General features: G+C 34.6%; 1 protein-coding gene across 1 annotated transcript in view; it reads left to right on the top strand.

Moving 5' to 3' along the window:
* Akap9 (A kinase (PRKA) anchor protein 9) overlaps positions 1-21,032 on the top strand; it is a 200,131-nt gene that overhangs the window by 81,803 nt on the left and 97,296 nt on the right. The window contains exons 22-32 of the mRNA XM_013026004.1: positions 362-481; positions 4,513-4,686; positions 5,788-5,892; positions 10,031-10,183; positions 10,527-10,706; positions 11,639-12,688; positions 14,626-14,763; positions 15,233-15,718; positions 16,347-16,410; positions 16,535-16,656; positions 17,348-17,539. Coding sequence (XP_012881458.1) covers positions 362-481; positions 4,513-4,686; positions 5,788-5,892; positions 10,031-10,183; positions 10,527-10,706; positions 11,639-12,688; positions 14,626-14,763; positions 15,233-15,718; positions 16,347-16,410; positions 16,535-16,656; positions 17,348-17,539 — 2,784 coding nt within the window. The remainder of the gene's footprint in view (positions 1-361; positions 482-4,512; positions 4,687-5,787; positions 5,893-10,030; positions 10,184-10,526; positions 10,707-11,638; positions 12,689-14,625; positions 14,764-15,232; positions 15,719-16,346; positions 16,411-16,534; positions 16,657-17,347; positions 17,540-21,032) is intronic.

Below are 21,032 nucleotides of genomic sequence, written 5' to 3'. Positions count from 1 at the left end.
ATTTCAGTGGAAGAACCTGGACATATTGATGTGTACCTGACATCCTAGCTTAGGCAGGGAGCATAAAATGGAATGACCACAGTCCAGACATAGGCTGAGACAAAAATCAAAAGCCCATTTTACAAACAACTAGTGCAAAAAATGGACTCAGTACTTCCACCCCATAAAATTAGAGCCAAAGCAGTCTCTGACCATACCAAAAATTAAGTTAAATTTTCATACCTCTGTGGCTTAGGGTATTGGGTATTCCGTGGTGATGTCCTTCATAGTCAAAGTAACTTAAAACTAAAGAGTGATATAGGAAAACATAAGCTTAATAATTACTGTTTCTTCTGTTATTACTATTATAATTAATCTTCAGGAGCAAGCCATTGATAGAGAACATGAAAGAGATGTATTTCAACAGGAAATACAGAAGCTAGAACAGCAACTTAAGGTTATACCTCGATTCCAACCTGTCAGTGAACATCAAACTAGAGAGGTAAGAACTGTTACTGATATTGCCTGATTTTATATATTAGCTTATCTTGAGTATAAAATGAGGATTTTATCATGAAACTTAATTGAGTTCTTTCTACTATGTATAAATCTTATAAATCAGAAAATTAAGTATTACTTAAATGTGAGATATTCACCCTAGAAATTTTAGTGAGCTGATACAGCTCAGTGGGGTCTTGAGTTCAGTCCCCAGTAACACACACACACACACGTTGAAATTCTGAATCAGTCCCATCTGAATCTCAGCTCAGTGGGGTCTTGAGTTCAGTCCCTAGTAACACACACACACACACACGCACGCACGCACGCACGCACACACACACACACGTTGAAATTCTGAATCAGTCCCATCTGAATCTAATATTACCCAATTAAGCAAAACTTCTCTGTTCATTTCTCCACTAAAAAGAGTTACCCTGTTTCCTTTTATATCCACTCCAGTGAAATTTCCAGCTCTTCTATCTCCATTCAGACTATTCTGTGAAAGTATCCAGAGTCCAATAATTACCTCTCTGTCTTCACCTTACTCAACCAATCATAGTCTTGTATAAATACTTCCTTTTCTTTGCTGTAACACACCTTCTCCACTGATTTTTCTTCTCTAATATTTTTCTTCTCTGTATAACCAAAGTTAATGATGGGACACCCTACAACTTAGTTTGAGTCCCCCTTTTTTAATATTTTTTATATTCTCTTCCCATGCATTCATGTATAAATCCACATTTGTACCTTTATTGCTGACAGCTCTATATTTGAATAGTCAGCTGCCAACTCTGTCCTGCAATGTCTCAATTAATTTGCCCAAAAGACAACTCTTGATTACTGACTAGCATATACAAAAAAGGTAATGTTAAAATATGTCCCTTCTTCATGCAAATAAATTTTGTGCCCTCTATACCTTTCTCATTACTTAATCTTAGAATTCTTCAATCTCACTCCTTTTGTCAACCTTGCTTCCAATTAATGGGTCATATTTGTGCTGCATCTTCTATTCTTTCCACCTTGACTCATTTTCTACATTCTAGTTGTCATCATTGCTTGCCTAGATGGTCGTGATAGACTCCTGTTCAGTCTCTTCTGTTTTATGCTTACTGCCTGTTTCCCATGTAGAAATGTCAGAATTCTATTTTTAATGAATGAATTCTCCATGAATGAGGAAAGATTGAATGTGTAAATTTCTAAAGATGGTTTGTCATAAGACTGGATGTGGTAGCTCAGGCCTGTACTCCTGACTACCCAGGAGGCAGAAATCAGAAGGATTATAGTTTAAGGCAAGCCTAAGCAAAAAGTAAGAGAGATTCCCATCTCGCCAACCATCCATGTGGTGATGTTCATGAATAATCCCAGCTACACAGAAGGAATAGGTAAGAGGATCGCTGTCCAAGACCATCCCTAAGCAAAAATACAAGATCCTATCCAGAAAATTCACAAAGCAGAAAAGGGATTTGGGTATTACGTAAGTACGTAAGTGGTAGAGGTCTTGCCTAGCAAATGCAAGGTCCTGAATTCAAACTCCACTAACCAACAAAAACAAAAACCACCAAGTTTGTCATGGTGATATAGAAATTGTACTTGATGCAAGGCAGACCTATTTTGGATCATGGCTCTCTTGTTTCCTATCATGGCTCTCATGTTTTTCCTATGTAGCAATGTTTCCTATGTGAATGAGTAAATTGAATTAACATAGTTTCTGAATAAAATTTTCATTTATAAAAATTGGTTTTTCTGGGGCTGAGACGGTGGCTCATTGGTAGAGTGTTTGCCTCGCATGCATGAGGCCCTGGGTTCAATTCCTCAGCACCACATAAACAGGAAAAGCAGAAGTGGCACTGTGGCTCAAGTGGGAAAGTGCTAGCCTTGAGCTGAAGAGCTGAGGGACAATGCCCAGGCTCAAAGTTCAAGCCCCATGACCGACAAAAAAATTTTTTTAATAAAAAAAATTGGTTTTTCTATGCATTTTATTGGACTTCATCTAAAATGAATTTCTAAGAACTTAAAAATACCTATAAAGTCACTGTAATAAAATGTTACTTCTAGAGAAGCAGAAAAATTATCGATCCTACAGAGTTTGTATTCATTGCCCTTATTCCTCACAAAAGCATCTTCACCTTTTTTGAAAAAATAGTGTTTTATTGAAACTCAGAAGATTGTATAAACTCTAGAACTTAGAAAAACTTAGGCAACTAGAAAGGGTATTTATGCTCAATTTTCCTCTGGAACATTATACTCCATTTTTTCTCTCTTTCCTTTGCCTGATCTGATTCAGATTCTGATTTTCTCAAGGTCAGAAGAATGTATTAATTGTATATTGTACCATTTTAGTCTACTTGGTTTTGCCTTTTCTTTTGACTTTACTCCAAATCTTAGCCAACATCTCAGTAGTTTATTACAGTCATCTTTGAACCTATAATCATAGTTAAGCTTATAGTTTTTAAATGTTTTGAGAAATAATTATCATTTTGGGTAATTTTCTCAGTAGTTCACTGGCAGAGCACTATTCCTTTCTTTCTTACCATCATGTATATTTTTAGTAACTTTCTTTACTTGATCAGAACTAATTTCTTAGGGTGTCATTTTAGTCTGTTTTCTTCTGTCACAGAGCCATTCATCTGAAAGGGCCTGTGTATCAGTCTTTTATTTCAGGTAGAAGAGAAACAAAGGCTAGAGACACTTGAGAAACTTATCTTCAGCACCAGTCCTCTTAGTTCTGGTAGGGTAAAATGTGTGAACTGAATAACTTTCCAAATAACTGTTGTTTTTCCAAATAACTATTACAAAATATGCATGAAAAAGGTTTTACGGTCATCTTATCTCACATAAGAATAAATCAGTACCCCTCTATACAGTATCTTTATAATAAAATATATATTTATTAAAAAAATAATAAATCGGTAAATAATATTTGTCATCTTTACAAGGTCTTGGTGTGGTTGTGCCATTAGATAATCATTCAAAGTACATTTCACCCCTTTACTATCTAGAGGCAGTCTTAATCTTAGGACAAAGAACAAGTTTTACAAATAGTACTGCATCAAACTCAAGCTTCTGCACAGCAAGGCATAAAGTCACTTTGCAGAAGACAACCTACAGAATGAGAGAAAATCTTTGCCAGCTCTTTATCTGAAAAGGGTCAGAGGTATGGTTCAATCATGAACTATCAAATCCTAGTCTTGGACCAAAAAAATAAGAAAGAAAAGAAAAGAAGGAGCTTAACAAAATACTAATGAACCAATAATCTAATCAATAAATTGGTAAACTGAACAGACACCTACGTTTTGGAAAGAAGTAAAATTGCAAGTAAATGCATAAAGAAATGCTGAACATCCCTGGCCATAAAGGAAATGCAAATCAAAACAACATCTTACTCTAACAGAATGGCCATCATGAAGAACACAAACAACAAATGTTGGCAAGGATGTGGGGAAAAGGGAACCCTAATATATTGATAGCGAGAATGCAAACTAGTACAACCACTATGGAAACAAGTAAAGAGATCCCTCAAAAAATTAAGAATACCTTACAACTCAGCAATGTCACTCTTGAGTGTTTATCCAAAGGAATATAAAAACAGATAGAATATGGACACTTGTACACCACTGTTTATTGCCATATTAACAATAGGCAAGATATGGAAACGGCCCTAGTGACGTGGACTAATGAATGTATTAAGAAAAATATATATATATATAATGGAATATTAATCATAAAGAAGAATAAAATGTCATTTGCAGGGAAATGGATGGATCTGGAGCCATCATATGAAGCAAGGTTACTTGTTAACTCTCATATGTATGTAAAACCTAAAATATAGACATATATAAGTATGGGCATGCAGATATCACTGTTGTGTTTATCACATTAATATGTATATACATATATACATACATATATATATATATATATATATATATACCTTCTGAGCTACACTCTCAGCTGTAAAGAAAACATTTAAAAATAAAATTTGGTTTTCAGTTATGTATCCTAATTTTTTAATGTGGCTTATTATATTTTCAGGTTGAGCAATTAACAAATCATCTAAAAGAGAAAACAGACAAGTGCAGTGAGCTTTTGTTGTCAAAAGAACAGCTTCAGAGAGATGTGCAAGAGCGGAATGAAGAAATTGAGAAATTGGAATGCAGAGTAAGAGAACTGGAGCAAGCATTACTTAGCACAGACACTTTTCAAAAGGTGAGACAATGTTTTTGAGTTGACGTGATAAAGTGTCTTAATAAAGATCATTCTTGGATATACAAACATTAGGTCTAATAAATTTTAAAAGTGTTAATGAACTTGTTACTTAAAGAGAGTAATAATGTATATCTTTACTGTTGATTTTTTCACCATTTTTGTTTATTTACTTTTAAATGGTATTTGTATACCTTAGACTTTATGAAGGAAGATTTATTGTACTAGAAGAGTTAATTATCTTTTTAGCCATCAAGAATAGCTAACTGAAAAATGAACACCAGTTTAGGATGATGCTTTATCCCAGTGTAAGAAGTAGTGAAATACGTCCCATAATCCTGCAGAAAGTAAAGATGAGTAAATGAAGAAGCCCAGAATGAGGAGCTTGAGAGTGAGACAAATGGGAGCTAAGTCTTCAGTTTATCTTTTTTTTTTTTTTTGTTCTGGTTGTGGGGCCTGAACTCTGGGCCTGGGTGCTGTCCCTCAGCTCTTCAGCTCAAGGTTAGCGCTCTACCACTTGAGCCACAGCACCACTTCCGGCTTTTTTCTTTTTGCTGCTGAGGAATTGAACCCAGGGCCTCAGGCATGAAAGGCAAGCTCTCTACCACTGAGCCACCTTCCCAACCCAGTCTTCAGTTTATCTATGTAATGAATTTTACCCGTTAGAAATTCATGATTGTAACCAGGCGCCAGAGGCTCACACCTGTAATCCTGGCTACTCAGGAGGCTGAGATCTGAGGATCAAGGTTCAAAGCCAGCCTGGAGAAGAAAAGTCCATGAGACTCTTATCTCCAATAAACTGCTTAGAAAACTAGAAGTGGCGCTGTCACTCAAATGGTAGAGCACTAGCCTTGAGCTGAAGAGCTGAGGGACAACACCCAGGCCCAGAGTTCAAGCCCCATGACCAAAAAAAAAAAAAAAAATTCATGATTGAATTTATGCAGGATGATGCATTCAGCATCGAATATATGCAGCTTTTTTACTGCTCATTGATGTTAGTTTTCTCCTTACCAAAGAGATCGAATTGGCACTTCTTTTTAAAATGCTGTGCACACACACAAATGTAATAGCTAAAATTTTGAGAAAATTCTTATATGTTTAAAGGTAGAAGATGGCAAACAGTTTGGAGCTATAGAAGCTAAAGCAGAATTGTCTCTAGAAATACAGTTGCAAGCTGAACGAGATGCTATAGACAGAAAGGAAAAAGAGGTAAGGCATTTATTTTTTAATGTTAAATATAGTTTGAAATACTTTCAATCTATTTCCTGAAGGGATCATTAGAACATAATGTCATTTATGGCCTGAGGCCAAAGTTGGGCTGTTTTTCAGTTCAGTGCTTAAATACCCATTTTAGTAGGTGTAGACTGAATAAAGAAGAGAGTAATGTAAGGATAAAAGACAGTATCTCTCTTCTCCTGTCTATACTTTAAGCACTGACCTCCTCTGAGGTTCTTTTTTCCTTTTTTGTTTTCTTACTGTTCCTTTGAGATTATACTTTTGTTTACAGTACATGAAGCATATTCTTAGGACAGATCATTAACAATGAAGTAACTAAGACTGAGAATGTAGCCTGCACAATATAAATATACTTTAATAAGTATTTTTTGAACTTAACATAGAAGTATTCATAACTACTATAAAAAATTCTTTGTTGTTAAAATTAGATAAAACTATAGCTCCGAAAAGTTATGATTTAGAAAAGATCCGATCAGGAAGTGGCGCTGTAGCTCAAGCAGTAGAGTGCTCAACTTGAACTGAAGAGCTGAGGGACAGCGCCCAGGCCCAGAGTTCAAGCCCCACGACCTACAAAAAAAAAAAAAAAAGAAAGAAAGAAAAGATCCGATCATTTTTATGATTAGGAGCTGAAATTATTTCTATTAGAAATATTGTTTTCTTACTATCACAGAATAATAAGGTTTATCTGAGAAGTTCTTGCTTATTTTGTCATGGAAGCAGTAAGCATGTTTATTTATATTAAATCACTTCACAATCATTTGCAAAGAAATAATATTTAAACGTGTCTTTTACATTATCCTCTCAGAATGAGCTTCAAAAATGTATCCATAACAGTGGAAATTGATTATTTATGGGTAATTGCTTAAGCTTGCTAGTTTGAGACAGAGAAAAAAAAATTTCCCCCAGTGTGGGATATTGAATCCAGAACCACATATAATCTCTACCACAATCAGCTGGGAGTGTTTGTGTGTGTGAACATACACACACACACACACACACACACATATTGCTTTAGATGTAATTTCTTTATCCTGCCTAGTCTTCCCCTTGGGTTCAAGAGACCCTTCTACCTCAGCCTCTTGAACAGCAAGACTACAGAAAGCAACCATCACCAAGACAGCTAGTTTTATTATTTATTGGATACATATAGTTCTGACACCTTAATTCCTTAACCATCTAATAAATATCTGCATTTACTCAGAAACATACACTACAATAAACTGTAGAGAGCATGTACAGGTTATATTAGCAGCAGATGAAGATCTGCTAGTTTTTAATAACATGAACAAGTATTTTGTCAGAACCCACTCAGTTATCTGTAACTAGAAAATCTGTAACTAGAAAATTTCTGTAACTAGAAAGGTAAGATCATGATCATAGATGTATGATGTTACCTTTCATTTTCTAGTTACACTGTCTCACACTTGTAATGGTAGCTACTCAGGAGACAGACCAGAAGGATCTTGGTTCAAAATCAGCCCAGGCAGAAAAGTCTCCATCTCTAAATAACCAGCAAAAATCCAAGCTTAAAAGCATGAGTCAAGTGGTAGAGTGCTATTTGTGAGAAGGCAAGCTGAGCAAGCATGAGACTACCAAGTTCAAGCCCAAGCCCTGGCAAAAAAAAAACAAGACAAAAAAATTGTCCTCTCTGAAAACTAAGCAAACATTAAAAGAATTTCTTTCAGGTTTTGCTGATCCTAGAGCTCTTGTAATGTTATGCTGCCAAAACATTAGGATATATTTTGTTTGTTGGCAAGATGTATTAAGGACTGTAATTCAATATTCATTGAGTTATATGTAGAAGTGTAACCTTTACAACGGTAAAGAGGTACTCTATACATAGTAACCAACAGACTTCGAGGAATCTACTCATAATGAGATATTTGTGTGTTATAAAAAAAAGTTTAAAAAGAACCCACAAAATCACACAAATTTATGTAATCCTAATAGTTGAGATATCAGTTAATAGATAAACATGAATAAAACAAATTTAAACCTTTATAATGATTTTGTGGCTTGGGAAATTGTTCAATAGTGAGATAGCCTGAGTTATTATTTGCATTTACAGAAGTATTACATAATGAAACCCCTTTGTATAATTAGTATATCTAATTATAAGTATGTCATTTTAAAAAATGACAACCTAAGCATGAAACTAGAGTAGTTGAATAAGAAGAAAGAAAATCACCTGCGGTTCTTGTAAAAAACAAATCTTGAGTGTAGCATGAGATTCTGCTCTAACAACATGCTCTCACATTATGCTAGATCTCACTTTGAGTAGCACAAAGCTAGGAATTTGTAAAGTGATATATCAAAAAAGAATGTGTATGTCACGTGAGGTAAGGCAGAGATTTTGAACAAATTACTATTTACTTGTAATGCACCTGTATCTTCAAAAGTATTTGTAACGATAGGAAAGAGGTATAAATACTATTATGCAAAACAACTTTCAAGAAGGTATAATCATTAGTTTTTATCAAATAGTCTGTTAATTACATATACATAACCACTAAATATATTTAAATGCCTACCGAGTTTAATGCTCAGTGTTACAAAAAAAATTAAATATAAGTCTCCAGAAGTTAAATAGAAGGTTACAAAGGTTAACTCTGAAGGTTCAAAAGATAGCTTCACCACATACTAGCCAAGTGACCTCAGGACAGGTTAGTCATCTTTATGACTCCCTTCCTCATTTCTAAAATGAAGATAATCATAGACCTCATGAGGTTCTTACACAAGATTTTTTTAATACAAGTAAACATTTTATATAGTGAGTAGCAGTAAATTATATGAGATGGCTGTTATTAATATTGATACTATTTTTGTTTAAGAAATATTAGTCCTGTTTTTAAGGCTTTGCCTTGCCAGGCCTAAGATATGAGTCTACTTAAATAACTTGTCAGTGTGTAAGCGGCTTGTGTCCAAGCAACTTCTCAGGCACTGATTTATAGGGTACACTGAGCCACTGTTTCTGAATACTGCTTCCGTGTCATAGGTTACTTTTGATACAGCAGATTTGATCATCAGGTAAATACACATTTAGAAATGCTTTCATTGAACATTTATTAAGTAGTTGAAAAGTAGTTACCTAAATGACTGTTTAGGTCCTCAATCAAACACAGTCTTTTAAAATATAATAATAATTAGCTCTTAATATTTGTCCTTTGTTTCAGTTTCGCTATTACCATCACATATGGTGGCTTTAGACAGGTAAAATAGTGGCATATGCCTGTCATCCAGCTAGCAGAAAAGGTTAAGATGGAGAGAAGGGAGGTTTCCATGCCAGCCCCAACAGAAAAGTTGGGGAGTCCGTGTCAGTAGAAGACACTGGGCATGGTACACATACCCCAGCTAAAGTAGGAAACGTAAAATACTGAGGTCCAAGTGTGTATCCAGACAGGAAGTGACAAAAAGGCTGGAAGCATGGCTTGGCAGTACAGCACCTCCTAGCATGCACAAAGTCCTGAGTTCAAACCCTAGTACCGGGAACTGGGGGAGACAATAGAAGAATAGTGCTTTACTATTATTACTGATAATCTGACTTCAGAAATTAAATTTCTTTGGTTCTACCAGGGAACTAATTATCTCCCTAAAATTATATTTCCTTACTTAGAGGTTTCTGTAATTTAGACCTAGCATCCCTTGGTGTTGTCAGCCTCTGCTTTCTGCCATTCAAAGCATAAGGAAGATAGGCCTCCTAGTTGTTTAATTCAGTAGTTGAAATAGTTTTAGTGGTAAAATAACTGAATTCTATGGAGTCTTTGAGTTTTTTGAAATATAACAACTAGATTTAACATAAAATACAGACCTCTCTTTCCTTTTATGCCCTCTTAGGCTTCATCAGAATATACTTTACATAGGAAAGAGTACCTTGTATTCTTTCTGCTTAAGGATTCCTGTCTGCTTTAGACAGGAATAGTTTAAGAAGGTGTAGGTTGAACATGTCTAGGAATCAAACATGTGTACCTGGCTTAGGAAACCACTTTCTTTTATTCCAATGATTTACTTGTTTTAAGCATGCATACTTTGTTTAAAATAAAAAGTACTCTTCTGTCTTAACCAAAATCCATTGTATAAAGTTCTTTTCCTTTTGACAATTGCTATATTGAAGATCACAAACTTGGAAGAACAGTTAGAACAGTTCAGAGAAGAGCTAGAAAATAAGAATGAAGAAGTGCAACAACTTCATATGCAATTAGAAATACAGAAAAAGGAATCTACCACTCGCCTACAAGAACTTGAACAAGAAAACAAATTATTTAAGGTAATGGCTTTAGAAAAACTTTTGAAATAAATAGTTTGGTTTTCATACTTTATAATGTATTTGCTGTGTCCAGCTACTGAATAATACTTAACAGAGGAATAGTAGTAGGCAAATGGATTTGCAGGGAACCTACTTTCTGCTCAGCCTAAACATTTAGAATTAATCATAAATGAAATTACGTTAATTCTTTATCAAAATATTATAAGAATTACTGAAATTCATTATCTATGACTTTTCTTCATTTTTACATATGGGTATTATTATATTTCATAAACTTAATTGAAAGAATATTCTGAAAATGAAATGAAGTATGTTCAACTATGACAGTTATTTTTGTCCCTAGACTGAAATGGAGAAACTGGGATTTGCCATAAATGAATCTGATACTATTTCTACCCAGGATCAACATATACTATTTGGGAAATTTGCTCAAATAATACAAGAAAAAGAGGTAGAAATTGACCAATTGAATGATCAGATTACAAAACTTCAACAACAACTTAAATTTAAAACAGATAACAAGGTATATTCATTTAAAATTGGTTTTTATCCAGCTATTATAATATAGAATTTTAAGACAAAGTGCTACCAATTTTCATGTCCTTGATAAACTTAAAAAACAAATCTTAATTCTCTTTTACTTTTTAACTTTAACTTATGACCTATTGGCTTATTAACAAGCTATGGGTACTTTTGTTCCCTCCTAATTTTTTTTATTTTTTTATTGTCAAGGTGATGTACAGAGAGGTTACAGTTACATACATAAGGTAGTGACCCTTCTAATATTAAAAAACATCTTTTAAAGATTATAAGAAGCCAAGTGCTGGTGGCTCATGCCTATAATCCTAGATCTCAGAAGGCTGAGATCTGAGGATTGCAGTACAAAGCCAGCCCAGACAGCAAAGTCCGTGAGACTCTTATCTCCAATAAACTACCAGAAAAACAGGAAGTGGTGCTGTGGCTCAAGTGGTAGAGCACTTGCCTTGAGCTGAAGAGCTGAGGGACAACGCCCAGGCCTAGAGTTCAAACCCCACAACTGACAAAAACAAACTAAAAGATTTCAAGAAAACTCTTGTCTCATTTCATCATATCATTCTAACTAAATACGTTCAGTTTTTTTCCTATAAAATAAATTGGATATGGTAATTACCTATGAGTGCCATTTGTTGTAGATATTTCACTACTTTCTCCTTTTCAAAAGAATATAATGTTATTGACTATTTTCTTCATAGGAAATAAACTACTAAAAATATAAACCACTCAGATCTTCCAGAATAACATTCTAAATAAGGTCCTTGTTTTACATGATAGAGGAGATGGTGCTGTATATTGAAATATGTCTCAGTAGTGCATTGAGTTTATATATAATCATCTCTTTTAAAATCTTGATCTTAATAGAGCTTCCAAAATATTGAACACATATGTATTATGTTTCCTTTTTTCATTAACTAATAGGTCATTGAAGAAAAAAATGAAGTAATAAGGGATCTAGAAACACAAATAGAATGTTTGGTAAGTGATCAAGAATGTGTGAAGAAAAACAAAGAAGAAGAAATAGAGCAACTTAATGAAGTGATTGGAACACTTCAACAGGAATTGACAAATATTTCACAGAAGCCATCTGTGGATACTAATTCTTTTCCAGAAGAATCTGATAGTTTAAAACATCAGTTGGATAAGCTTATAGCTGAAAAATTGGCTTTAGAACAGCAAGTAGAAATCACTAATGAAGAAATGGCCTTCACAAAAAATGTTCTTAAGGAAACCAATTTTAAAATGAACCAGCTAACACAAGAATTATGCAATTTAAAGAGAGAACATGAAAAAAATAAGGAGAAGATCCAAAGTGAACCTGAGAAAAGTGTTAACATTGCTATGGATAATCTTAGTAATGACAAACCTGAACTGGAAAGAGTCCTTACTGAGAATGCTCTTAAACCCCTAGAAAGCACCAAGGTTTCCAGGAGAAATTTAGAAACAAAGGTGCTACAACTTGAGAGCTCTGTTAGTACAAAGGACTTAGAACTTACCCAATGTTATAAACAAATAAAAGACATGCAAGAGCATGACCAATCTGAAACCAAAGCACTTCAAACAAAGATTATAAACCTACAGAAAATACTTGAGGAAAAAGTAGCTGCTGCTCTTGTTAGTCAAATCCAACTTGAGGCAATTCAAGAATATGTGAAATCCTATCAAGATAAAGAAACAGTTTCATCAGAGTCTGAGAGGATAAATATGCAGAATTTAAGTCAACTAACAGAAAACAAGATGGAATATGATGTTTCTGCATTAACCTTGAGAATATCAGAGTTAGAAAGCCAGGTATTTGAAATGCACACTAGCTTGATCTCAGAAAAAGAACAAGTAGAAATTGCAGAGAAAAATGTTTTGGATAAAGAAAAGAAACTGCTAGAACTACAGAAGATATTGGAAGACAGTAAGAAAAGGCAGGAAGGGAAAGAAGAGAAAGGAAACCCTCAAAAAGGTTTTGAAGTTCTCAAGGTTAGTTTTATATGACATTTGTCATTAACTAAATTCCCTAGAAAACTTTTCTTTTGTTCATTAGGTTGATTATTTACTAGATTAAAAAATGTTCTGTTTATATCTGGCAATTTTATGAAAATATTTTACTGTTTAAAAAAAAACTTGAATCAAACTAAATTTAATAGAATTTATCTAAAGTGTGTTTTACGAATTGTGCTGCTTTCAGACCCAGAAGAAGTTTAGAACATTTACAACAGTCGGCAGTATTTCCCTACCCTTTGATTGGTCATGGGGCCTGAACTCTGGACCTGAGAGCTGTCCCTCAGCTCTTCAGCTCAAGGCTAGCCCTCTACCACTTGAGCCACAATGCCACTTCTGGCTTTTTTCTTTTTCTGCTTATATGGTGCTGAGGAATCAAACCCAGGGCCTCATGCATGCAAGGCAAGCACTCTACCACTGAGCTACCTTCCCAGCCCCAGTTGGCAGTATTTATACTCAATTATAATACTTTACTTAATGTGTTGTAAGTACTTTACTGTCTACAATACTTTTTCTGTACTTATTCTCAATAATGTATGGAAATAGTTTAATTGGTTATAGAAAGACTTTTGTTGGGTATGATCTGATCAGCTGGTTGTCTGTGATTGGCTGAGATTTGTTGTTTATTATACTCCTAAACTCAATTTTGTTTGTTTACAAAGCTGTTAGGTTAAATTAGGTTCCAGTTCCATACACAGCAAACAGTCTAAATTTAACGTTCTAAAATCTTTATGTACAGCAGTCTAAATTTAACATTCTAAACTCATTGTTATCACTGAAATAATAGATAAATCAATCAATCAGAGTAGTCAATTAATTACAGTAGTCAGAAGTGAAGCTGTGGTCCAGCTGGTAAAGCACCAGCCTTGAGCAAAAAAGCTAAAGGACAGTGCCTATGCCCTGAGTTCAACCTTAGGTACTGGCACACACACACACAAAAAAAATTAGCAATGTCCTCTAGAACATAAGTAAAGTTTTTTCCTCCAAAACTTCTTTCTAGTACATGTACCATGTCATCATTTCTTCTAATTCTCCCAAATTAATGTGTGACATTTAAGTATATTCTAAAAATATTATACTTGATCATAGATTTTGCCCTTATGAAAATATTGTTTGACCTCTGTATGTCTACTTAAATAAATATCTAAAATTGTAGTTATCTCTTAGTGTATAACAGATACGACAAAAACTTTTTTCATTAGATTGTCACTTTAAATTTACAATTAGGACTAGTAAAAGTATAACCTTATCTAAATACCAGGAAATTAATTGGTGTATCAGGATTTTATAATTTATATTGCAAATAATAATTCCACACTTACTATATTGTCCCCTAGCTCATTATAAGTAATTAATGTGAAATATTAATATGACTTCCTATAAGAAGTATCACAGTTATATCTGCTATACTTTAAGGAAAGGGAAGGGAATATAGAAACTCTTTAGAATGATAACAAAAATATCTTAATTGTATATATTTTCCATATATACATGATTTACCTTTATTCACAGAAAACCTTTTTTTTACTCTCTTAAGAATCTAAAGTGGGGCTTGGAAAGTGGCTCAATGGTAGAGCGCTTGCCTTGCATGCTCAAGGCCCTGGGTTTGATTCCTCAGCACCACATAAGCAAAAAGAAAAAAGCCGGAAGTGGCGCTGTGGCTCAAGTGGTAGAGCACTAGCCTTGAGCTGAAATGCTGAGGGACAGTGCCCAGGCCCAGAGTTCAGGCCCCACGACCAGACCCAAAAAAAAAAAAAAAGAATCTAAAGTGGTTCCAAAACATTTCCTTATTTGTTGAGAGAGGACCTCTTCCATCTGTAGCCTGTCATTCCTGAAAAAGCTTTATTAGAAAGCATAAGAACCTTAAAGTTGACTATAGTTTTTAACTGTTTCTCTTATTTTCTATTGTAATTCAGACACCTACTGAGCTAATTCATACCAGTGGAGAAAGTAGATTTTTTGGTGAACTTGAGGCTCATAGAGCCCAGTCAGTGGCTATCCAAGACCTTGTCCATTATAAAGAAAAGGCAGAAAAACTTCAAGAAGAGCTTTTGGTAAGATAAGTAACACAGCTGTAATGCTTTTTTATTTTTGTCGGTTTTTTTACAGCTGTAATTCTTTTCATTGTATTCTGTAAAATTAAACCCAAATCCATAACTTGAGTGCTAGAAAATAGTCTTGTAAACCTCATGATAAATTCTTTTGTTACAAGTTTATCGCCCTCTCTGTGGTTGGTTTTCCTAGGAATCTTTGTCTCTTCATCTCAGCCTAATCAGACATATAGAAGAAAGATAATAATTGAGGAGAAACATAAGTTTAATGAGAACCAAAACAAAAATAAAAATATTTCACTTTCTATAGCAATCCATGACTACTATACTGATGCATAACTGTGAAGGCTTCTAAGAATTTTTTTATTCTGAGGCAAATGAACAATAAATATGAATTGTACTTTCTCACTTTCCTACCCAAACTTCTACATTGTGTGAAATTTTTAATGAATTCTATTCCTTATGTTTTTAGGTAAAAGAAATTAATATAGCATCTCTTCAGAAAGATTTAAGCCAAGTGAGAGATGAACTCACACAGGCAGAAGAGAAGTTATCCCGCTTAGAAAAAGAAGATGAGTCCAAGGTACAAGAAAACAGAAAGATCTGCATATTAGAGCCACTTCCCACTATAATGGGTAAATGTTCTGCATCCCAGACAGAGGGAAATCTCAAGGTCAGCAGCAGCAATCAGACTCCACAAATTCTTGTTAGAAGTGCAGGAATTCAAATTGATTTACAAAACGAATGTTCATCAGAAGAAGTTACAGAAATAATCAATCAGTTTACTGAGAAAATTGAGCAGATGCAAGAACTACATGCTGCTGAAATTTTGGATATGGAATCCAGACATATTTCAGAAACAGAAACTTTGAAGAGGGAGCATTATGTTGCTGTTCAGTTATTGACAGAGGAATGTGGCACCTTGAAAGCTGTGATACAGTGTCTGAGATCCAAAGAGGTATTTGGTTTTAATAAAATAGTTTTTTCCAACACTCCATGATATTTCCTTTGATATTTCCATGACATTTCTCTGTTTTCAAGAAAAAAATTTAAACATAAAAGAAATGTCTTTCATGATACATTGTAATTTTAAATCTTCCCCTTGTATAGAATTAGAAAGTAAAGTTTCTAGCTGGGCACCGGTGGCTCACGCCTGTAATCCTAGCTACTCAGGAGGCTGAGATCTAAGGATCCCAGTTCGAAGCTAGCCCGGGCAGGAAAGTCTGTGAGACTCTTATCTCCAATAAACCACTAGAAAACCAGAAGAGGTGCTGTGAGTGCTCGCCTTGAATTGAAGAATGCAGGGACAGTGCCCAAGCCCATAGTTCAAGCCCCACAACCGACCAAAAAAAAAAAGAAAAGAAAGTTTCTGTGGTATTAGAACCTTTTGATTCTTTAATTCATAATTGTCTCTCCTCAGAGTGATATCCATGAGGAAAAAGTAATATAGACATAAACTATAGATAGTTTTATTAATAATACAAATTGAAATATTAGATTGATTTAACTCTTAGAATACAGCAGAGCAATTCATAGGGTCTTACTAAGTAAGAAAATATTTAATTTTTGTTGTTTTCTCTAAATAGGTATCTTCAGTTCCTGAATTAATGTATTCTAAAGCTTACCAAACTAGAGAAATATGTTCCAGTGGTAAGATATGTAAATTTCTGTAATATTTATAGTGTTTACAGTGTTTATAATGTTTACAGTGTTATAGTTGACGGGTGATTGAGGGGTGCTATTAACTACATTTAGTTATTTTTCTCATTTTTAGATTCTGGATCAGACTGGGGTCAGGGAATTTATCTTACACAGAGTCAAGGGTTTGATGCAACATCAGAAGGCCAAGGAGAAGAAGGTGAAAGTTCAACAGATTCATTTCCAAAGAAAATAAAGGTACTAAAAGATAAAGATCCCTTAGGAAATTTAGCCAGTACCGTATTTATTTGAAGTTACATGGTAGAATTTTCCCTTAAGAGAGAATTGAATAGCCACACCGGGTTTTTAGGTCCTGTGCATTTTATTCTCTTTTTTCACAAATAATAAAGTGAAATATGATCAGTGATGATTTGTATGAGGATCCTTTTTTTCTCTACCACTTGAGCCACATGCCACTGTTAGCTCATTCTGAGTCATTTATTAAAGATAAAAGTCATGAACTGGCTTCTTCAAACCACAATCCTCAAAACTCAGCCTCTTGACTAGGATTATAGGCATGAGCTACCAGAAATGAGATTCAAGATCTTTTTTAAATAACTTTATTCTCAATTTTGCTTGCCAAAATTACTAAAGTCATCTTAAGGAATAGAAGTTACTTTATTTGGGTCTAATCATTAAATCTAGGAAGAATATGTTAACTAAATAAAAAGAAGAAATTTAATGATGAGAGTTATGAAAAGTCATGGAGGGACTGTTGGGATTGTCTTATTACTCCATAAGAAACAAGTGTTCAGTAAAATTGGAATGGAGTTTCCTGTGGTTTTTATTATCAGTCTAGCTTGATAAAGCTACTTTGCTTAAAATATATTTACCTTGTATGTCTAACTTTGAAGAAGTCAAAATTTTGCTTCTGGATTTTGATTTTTAGGGATTACTAAGAGCTGTCCATAATGAGGGCATGCAGGTGCTTTCTCTAACGGAGTCACCTTATGGTGATGGAGAAGACCATTCTGTTCAGCAAGTGCCAGAATCTTGGCTAGAAGAGAGAAGAACTTACCTCAACACCATCTCCTCGCTTAAGGATTTAATTACCAAAATGCAAGTGCAAAGAGAAGCTGAGGTATTCAAACAGGATTCTGCTTCTAAATAGGTTTTTTAAATTTTTCTTGTGAAAGTGCTATACAGAGAGGTCACAGTTACGTAACCCCAAGGTGTATATTTCATTTCCAACATAGGATCTAGTGACTATCACTGCTGAATTGGTTCATCCTTTGTCCTACCATTTCTGTACTTCCCTTTCCCCTCCTCAAATCAGATAAACTTATGTAGAAGATAAAGGGTACAAAAATTAAAAAAAAAAAACAGGACAAAAGGGAATAAACCAAATTTTTTTAAAGAAAGAAATATCAAACTGCAATCAGTACAGTAAAAAAAATCTCTTGTTTCTCAATTCATTTTGATAAGCATCATTTTATATGACCATCTACACATAGCTATTGAGCTCTGTGATCCTCTCCTAATAATATCCTCCTTTGATCTCACTGTGAATGTTTAGAGTGCTGTTTAATTAATCATGTCCAAGTGTAATTATTTGTCTTTTACTATCCTTTGGGTTTACTTGTAGATTTATAGACACATTCTAATTATTACAAATGAGTGAAAATATGTAGCCTAAGTTTCTTTGGGTCTCTCTTTTCTTTAGTATAATAGGGCAATGTCATTCTTTCTGATGGAAGCATAGAATTCCATTGTGTATATATGCCACATTTTCTTGATCTATTCGTCCACTGACAGGCATCTGGGTTGATTCCATATCTTAGCTATGGTAAAGAGTGCTGCAGTGAGCATAGTTGTGCTGGTAGCTTTACTGGGGCCTGGTTTGTGGTCATTTGGATAAATGCCCAGGAGTAGAATTGCAGGGGCATCGAGAAGCTCTAGGTTAGTCTTTTGGGTAACCTACATACTGCATTCCAGAGTGGTTGAACAAGTTTTCATTCCCACCAACAGTATACTAGCATTCCCTGTTGGCCACATCCCACCAGAATCTGTTATTGTTAGTTTTTTTGATAATCGTTATTCTAACTGGGGTGAGGTAGAATCTTAAAGTTGTTTTGATTTGTATTTTTTTTATAGCCAGAGATGTTGAGCACCTCTCTATCTGTCTATTGGCCATTCTTCTTTCTTCTTCTGAGAAGTCTCTTAAGTTTTTAGCCCAATTTTAAATGGGGTTGTTGTTTCTTGAAGATTTGCTTTTGAAGTTTTAATTTTTTTAGCTCTTTGTATATTTTAGATTGAAACCCTTGGCTGATGCTTAGCTAGTAATTATCTCCTATTCTGTGGGCTTTGTATTTTTCTTGCTAGCTATGTCCTTTGTAAAAACTCTTCAGTTTGATACAATCCCATTTATCTAGTCTTTCTTTGATTTGTTGTGATTCTGGATCTTAGGAAGTTTTTATCTCTTCCAAGGAGCCCTAGTGTTTCCCCTATCACTTCCTGTAATATTTTCAGGGTATCTCATCTTACATTGAGGTCTTTGATCCATTTGGAATTGATTCTGCTGCAGAGTGATATATAAAGATCTAACCAGTTTTCTGCACGTTGTAAAGCCAATTCTGCCAGCACATTTGTTGAAGAGGCTGTCTTTTTTCTATCCTGTATTTGGGTCCCCTATCAAAGATTATGTGGCTATAGGTCTGTGGGTTCACTTCTGGGTCTTCTATTTCATTGATCCTCAAGCATGTTCTTTTGCCAGTACCAAGTTGTTTTTATTACTACAGCTTTGTAATAGAGTTTGAAGCTTGGTGTTGATATTTTTTTCATCACTGTTCTTCCTGCTAAGGATGGTTTTCAATATTTGGAGTCTTCCACTATTCCATATTGAGTTTTGGATTGCTGCTTCATAGATTACTGAAGAATGTTATTGGGATTTTGATGGATTTTGCATTGAATTTATACATAGCTTTGGGCAGTATTGTCATTTTCCTGATGTTAATCCTCCCAATCCAGGAGCATGGGAGATTCTCCTATTTCTCTAAATCTACTTTAATTTTCTTCACATCTTTGGTTAATTTAATTTGTAAGTTGCTGTTTTTTTCTTTTCTTTTTTTTTGAGGCTATTACAAATGGAGCTGCTTTCTTAATTTCAGTCTTGTTCTTCTCATTGTTGGCATAGAGAAAAGCTACTGCTTTTTGTGTGTTAATTGTATACCCTGCTATTTTGCCAAAGTTTCAGATCAGCTCAAGTAACTTGGAAGAGGAGTCTAAGGGGTTTTTTAAATACAGGATCATGTCAGTTTTACTTCTTCTTTCCCTATTTGGATCCCCTTTATGTTTGTCTTTTGCCTTATTGCTCTAGCTAGGAATTCCAGTACTCTATTGAAATGAAGAGAGCAGACATCCTTATCTTGTTCCTGATTTTAGAGGAAATGGTTTTAACTTTTCACCATTAAGTATAATGATGGCTGTAGGTTTGTTAGGTACAGCCCTTATTATATTGAAGAAAGCTCCATGGATTGCTATCTTCTTTAGAGCTTTTATCATAAAGGGGTGTTGGATCTTGTCAAATGCTGCTTCTGCATCTATTGAGATGATCGTGGTTCATGTCCTTGCTCCCATTGATCTGTTAAATTACATTAATTGACTTGCATATATTGAACCAGATTTGCATCCCTGGAATAAATACCATTTTAATTTTTTTGGTTAGTGGTTGAATTTGGTTGGCCAGAATTTTATTGAGAAGTTTTACATCGATGTTCATCAAAGAGATGGTTCTGTAGTTCTCTTTCTTTGATGGGTCCCTGTCTGGTTTTGGGATGAGTGTTATACTGTTTCATAGAATGAATTGGTAGTGATCTTTTGCTTTCAATTTCATAGAATAGTTTGAGGAGTGTTGGGGTGAGTTCTCCTTTGAAGGCTTTATAGAATTCAGCTGTGAATCTGGTCCTGGGCTTTTCCTGTATGGAGGGTCTTTTATTGCCATTTCTATTTCATTATTTGCTGTGGGTTTATTTAGTTGGTTTATGTCTTCTTGGTTCAGTTTGGGTATATCAGCATTTGCTAGGAATTCTTGGTATTTCTTCAGGTTCTCCAATTTGTTAGCAGAAAGGTTTGCAAAATATTCCTTATAATGTTCTGGATCTTTCTTGTTTCTGTCGTAATGTTCCCATTTTCTCCCAAATTTTATTTGGGGGGTGTTCTCTTCTTTTTTTGGTCAGATTTGCTAAGGGTCTGTTAATCTTTTCAAAGAACCAATTATTTGTTTTGTTGATTCTTCTTTTGGTTTTTTGGTTTCTAATTCATTTATTTCTGATTTAATTTTGATTCTTTGTTTCTGTCTACTGGTTTGGAGTTCAACTAGTTCCTCTGTTTCAAGGGGTTTAAGGTGCATCATTAAATTGTTTATTGGCCGCTGATGGCTCATGCCTGTAATCCTAGCTACTCAAGAAATTGAGGCCTGAGAATGGTTCAAAGCCATCCCATGCAGAAAAGTCCATGAAACTCTTATCTCCAATTAACCAACAGAAAACCAGAAGAGTTGCTGTGGCTCAAAGTGGTAGAGAGTGCTAATCTTGAGCAGAAAAACTCAGGGGCAGCTATTTTTTATGCTTGTTTTT

This window comes from Dipodomys ordii, unplaced genomic scaffold (assembly GCF_000151885.1).
Source record: "Dipodomys ordii isolate 6190 unplaced genomic scaffold, Dord_2.0 Scaffold90, whole genome shotgun sequence".
Classification (NCBI taxonomy): domain Eukaryota; kingdom Metazoa; phylum Chordata; class Mammalia; order Rodentia; family Heteromyidae; genus Dipodomys; species Dipodomys ordii.
Note: the sequence above shows the minus strand (reverse complement) of the source record. Positions and strands in the feature narration are given on the sequence as shown.